Source organism: Oratosquilla oratoria, chromosome 39, assembly GCF_046742065.1.
Source record: "Oratosquilla oratoria isolate Oo_2021 chromosome 39, ASM4674206v1, whole genome shotgun sequence".
Lineage (NCBI taxonomy): Eukaryota > Metazoa > Arthropoda > Malacostraca > Stomatopoda > Squillidae > Oratosquilla > Oratosquilla oratoria.
The window spans coordinates 8,192,769-8,197,768 of NC_134815.1; the positions used below are offsets into that span (position 1 = coordinate 8,192,769).

The following is a 5,000-nucleotide window of genomic DNA, read 5'->3' on the forward strand; positions in this document are numbered from 1 at the left end:
TTTTTGGACTTTTTATTTAATAGAAGATTGAGACGATGTTTTTTCTTGTGCATAACTGATGAAACTTTTTTCTTTCTCTCTTTTTGCCCAGTAATTAAAACTTGATAACTCACTATCAGAACAGATCCAGTCATGTGGTTCATCTGGACATACACAGTTGACGCCCTTGTTGTCTGAAGACTTCTCAGTCGGAGTATAGAGGCAGAGATGCGCGCAGCCACCATTTCGTTCTCCACAGGAGTTCCAACCTGTCTGGCTCTTGCCACTCACGGCTACGATCTCCATCAAACCAGGGAACTCGAGGAGGGAGAAAAAAATGTTCGATTATATTTTCACTGCTAAGAAATGCAAAGTATAAAAAATGACCAATAACTGAAAAAAAAACACATTTGAATTATCTGATGGGAAATGAGAAAATTGCACAGTGTAAAAAGAAAAGATTTCATACTGATGGTATGTCAAAGGTGATCATTGTCAATAATAAGTGATAAAAACCTGATCATTAAAATCTATTTGAGTGAGATGTGACAGATTGTTTACCCGTTAAAACCTTATGACTACATCAGTAGTTTTGCTTTGATTTAAGCCTAAATTATTTTACTTAGCTCAGAGGGTTATCTGATATTTAAGGATTAACTACATATTTGGTTAATCTTTTAAAGCCAAGTGACTACCCAAAAGATTGTTATGTCTATTATCTTCACTTTCGAAAAAGACCTTTGATCAGTTTAATGACAAAAAATGACAGTAAATGTTATTGATATGAATATCATTATGAATAAACACCGAATAATTGAAGGCCATTTTACTCACCTGTAGATCCTTCCTAATAATTTCTCTGTGCTCCCCTGAATCTTTTCGAGCTCTCTCTATACTCAGTGTATGCCAGTCAGTCCAATATATGTACTGCCCATACTGCATACGAGATCCAAAAGAGAAAGATAATTGTAGAATATATACTAACTACTGTGCATATACACAATGTAAATATAAACAAAAATTAAATGAATTTTTCAATAAAGGAATGTAGAAATATCTACTTAAGTTTTATGTATATATATATATATATATATATATATATATATATATATATATATATATATATATATGAATATAAAAACATAAGTACACACACACACACAAACACACACACTCACTCACACACACACACACACACACACACACACACACACACACACACACACACACACACACACACGGTGGCGCGGTTGGTAGAGCGCTGGACTGGGAAGTACGGTGGTGCTCGCAGTACCTGGTTCGAATCCTGCCCAGGGCCGAAATTATTTCGGTATCGCTGCGCTTCGGGTCGGTACTCTGACTCTCGTGGGCGGGGAGTTGGGTGTGTGTGTGTGTGTGAAAGGTCATAGCATTACCCATAGATCGGTCATACGAGCTCTGAGCTCTCTTCCGGGAGGGAAATAGCTGTCGATCACGAGTCCAACACGTGATCCAAAGACCAAGGTTAATACACACACACACACACACACACACACACACACACACACACACACACACACACACACACACACACACACACACACACACACACACACACACACACACACACACACACACACACACACAAACACACACACGAACAACATCCATAGACACCTCGATTTCATGGTCCAGAAATTGAGGACTGCAGATCCTGAAAGCCCTCAAGAAAAGTCCAGATAATGTTAAGAAAAGTGTTGCCTCTGGCCTTTTCTTGAGGGCTTTCAGGATCTGCAGTCCTCAATTTCTGGACCATGAAATCGAGGTGATCAAATGCCAACTTAAGAAGTTGGCATATCCACCTTGGTTTCTGGACCAAGCCCTCAGGGCCAACAGGGCCAACAGCTAGGGCCAAAATTTTTCTAGGGCCAACAATTCTAAAACTTCCGTCCCCTCAAGTTATCACTGCTCCTTTAAGAAAATCTTAAAAATTCCATATAGCAAAACCATCAGTTCTTCTACCAAGTTGTTTCCTCATGAGCGTCTCACTATTGCCTATCACTCTCCTAACACCGTGCGTAAGCAAATTGTGAACGGTCAACAAAAACCAAAGGAAGTAGAGTCATCTGGTGTTTATTGTTTGCCCTGCCAAGATTGTGATTTGGTTTACTTGGGTCAAACCGGGAGAGATTTGAACACTAGATTGGCAGAACAAAAAAGATCAATTAGGTATGGGTAAGAAAATTCGACTGTATTTCTTCATGTCAAAAATAAGAATCATTATTTCGACTGGGGGAAGGCCAGATTAGTGTTCAAGTCCCACTGCCGTTTCAGGAGAAAAAAAGTTGAATCAGCATTAATTGAGGAATGCCCCAATATCAATATTTCTAAAGGACAGTGGACACCTGACATTATTCCACGCGCGGCAGTTAGTAGACTGGTACGGAGCTTACAACCCCCCTCACCTCACCCTCACCTTCCTCCGCTACCCCATTTTAACCCACGCCTGAGTAATGCCATCTGTCCGCATTCCTTCTCTTTTCTGTAGCTTATAAGTCCCCTCTGTTCCTCTGTCTTATGTACTTTCCTGAAGAGGGCTACAGTTGATAGCCGAAATATAGGAATCTTCTTTATTCGAAGTTTATTTTCTCCGACTGTGGGTTTTCCTGTGTGTCATATATATATATATATATTTATACATATATATATATATACATATATATATATGTATATATACATATACATATATACATATATATATACATATATATATATATATATATATATATGGGAAAGGTGGAGGGGGAAACACGGGTCTTTATCTGATTATCGAGTTTATTCCTGACCGGTTTCGCTTACAATAGCTTCTTCAGAGGAGTGTTACTCTGGGTCGAAGTTGGCGGTGTATATAGTGAGTCAGGCCCACGTTCCCTCCTTGTGGAGTGGGCCTGACTCACTATATACACCGCCAACTTCGACCCAGAGTAACACTCCTCTGAAGAAGCTATTGTAAGCGAAACCGGTCAGGAATAAACTCGATAATCAGATAAAGACCCGTGTTTCCCCCTCCACCTTTCCCATAATTTGTCCCAATGTCTCTATATATATATATATATATATATATATATATATATATATATATATATATATATATATATATATATATATATATTCTAATCTCTTGCTTGTAGCTCTGTATATTAAAAATTGATAGACAAAATAGATCGGTCTATTTTCTGTAATTTTCCTTTTTTCTGCATATATATATATATATATATATATATATATATATATATATATGTGTGTGTGTGTGTGTGTGTGTGTGTGTGTGTGTGTGTGTGTGTGTGTGTGTGTGTGTGTGTGTGTGTGTGTGTGTGTGTGTGTGTGTGTGTGTGTGTGTGTGTGTGTGTGTGTATGCGTGTGTGTGTGTGTGTGTGTGTGTGTGTGTGTGTGTGTGTGTGTGTGTGTGTGTGTGTGTGTGTGTGTGTGTGTGTGTGTGTGTGTGTGTGTGTGTGTGTGTGTGTGTGTGTGATTCACCATGGTCTTTGGATCATATGTTGGACTCGTGATCGACAGCTATTTCCCTCCCGGAAGAGAGCTCAGAGCTCGTATGACCGATCTATGGGTAATGCTGTGACCGTACAATTTTGTCTCTACAATTCCCATTATGTCCGGTTCTTTTTCCTTCAGGTAATTGTTCAGTTCATTCAAGCCTGTTATTAAGCCATCTAAATTTTTGTAAGACACTTAATTTTCTGCTACCTCCATCCCGTTTTCTGTTTCCCTTCTGCTCTTCTCTGCTATGAACCATTTCCTTATTTTCATATCCACTACTCTCCAATAGAATTTCTCTTTGTCTAACTCTGTTCTGTTCTCGTTTTTTCCCTTAGCTTCTATTCTTATTTTCTCATCCTTTCTTTCCTCTTTATTTATTTCTCTTTTTATCCATACCTGTTTATACAGATAACTTTTTGCTATCTTCCCTGTTTTTGATACGATATTCTCTGCTGCCGTTTGTGACCTGAATTTAACCTTAATTGGTCTGGTTTATCTATAGTGTATTTCCTTATTCTATATATTTCTTCAATTTCTTTCCCTATTTCTCGTTCATCTTCTTGAACTACTTCTAATACTTTGTTTACTTTTTCCTTCTCCTCCTTTACTCTTGTACTCCTATTTGGATTATGCTTATCTTCCATCCTAATATAATTATACATTTCTTTTTATCCGCTAAGTCTCTTACTTTCTCCTTCTCTCTCATCACTTTAATAACTGTGTCCCTGGTTTGTTCTTTCATCTGTTGTTTTACTGTATCTCTAAATTTAATTTGCTGTTCTCTTGGACTTTTCTCGAACCCTGTACCTCTTTTGTTATGGACTCTTTAGTCTCTTTATTATAATTCTTTAATTCCTCATTCTCAGCCTTTACTTCTTTGAACTGTCTTTTTATTCCTTTCATCTGTTGTTTTACTATATCTCTAAATTCAATTTGTTGTTCTCTTGGACTTTTCTCCAACCCTATACCTGTTTTGTTATGGACTCTTTACTCTCTTTATTATTATTCTTTAATTCCTCATTCTCAGCCTTTACTTCTTTTAACTGTCTTTTTAATTCTTTCATCTGTTGTTTTACTATATCTCTAAATTCAATTTGTTGTTCTTTTGAACTTTTCTCCAACCCTGTACCTTTTTTGTTATGGACTCTTTACTCTCTTTATTATTATTCTTTAATTCCTCATTCTCAGACTTTACTTCTTTTAACTGTCTTTTTAATTCTTCTATTTCTTTGTTTAGGTTTCGGTTCTCCTTCATTACTTCTTCCAATTTATCAACTCTTTATGTAATCCGTGTGAGTTGACTGAACCTAACCTCCCACTGTTCGTTCATTTTCTCTAGTTTTTCCTCTAGACTTGCTTATCGGGGGAGGTTGTCATCTCCTCCCTCATTAAATCCATGGAAATAATCATCTTCACCTTCCATTGCGCTGCTCTTATCTATATTACTAATTTTTCCATTTTAACTAATGTCTTCGACTTCACCTCTA

General features: G+C 37.3%; 1 protein-coding gene across 2 annotated transcripts in view; it reads right to left on the reverse strand.

The window, feature by feature from the left end:
- The window catches only part of LOC143020273 (low-density lipoprotein receptor-related protein 4-like), a 297,790-nt gene that overhangs the window by 11,893 nt on the left and 280,897 nt on the right, over positions 1–5,000 (reverse strand). For both annotated transcript variants that reach the window (XM_076176505.1, XM_076176504.1), the window contains 2 exons: positions 814–915; positions 114–297 (listed from right to left, as the gene is read on the reverse strand). In XM_076176505.1, the coding sequence (XP_076032620.1) occupies positions 114–297; positions 814–915 (286 nt within the window). The remainder of the gene's footprint in view (positions 1–113; positions 298–813; positions 916–5,000) is intronic.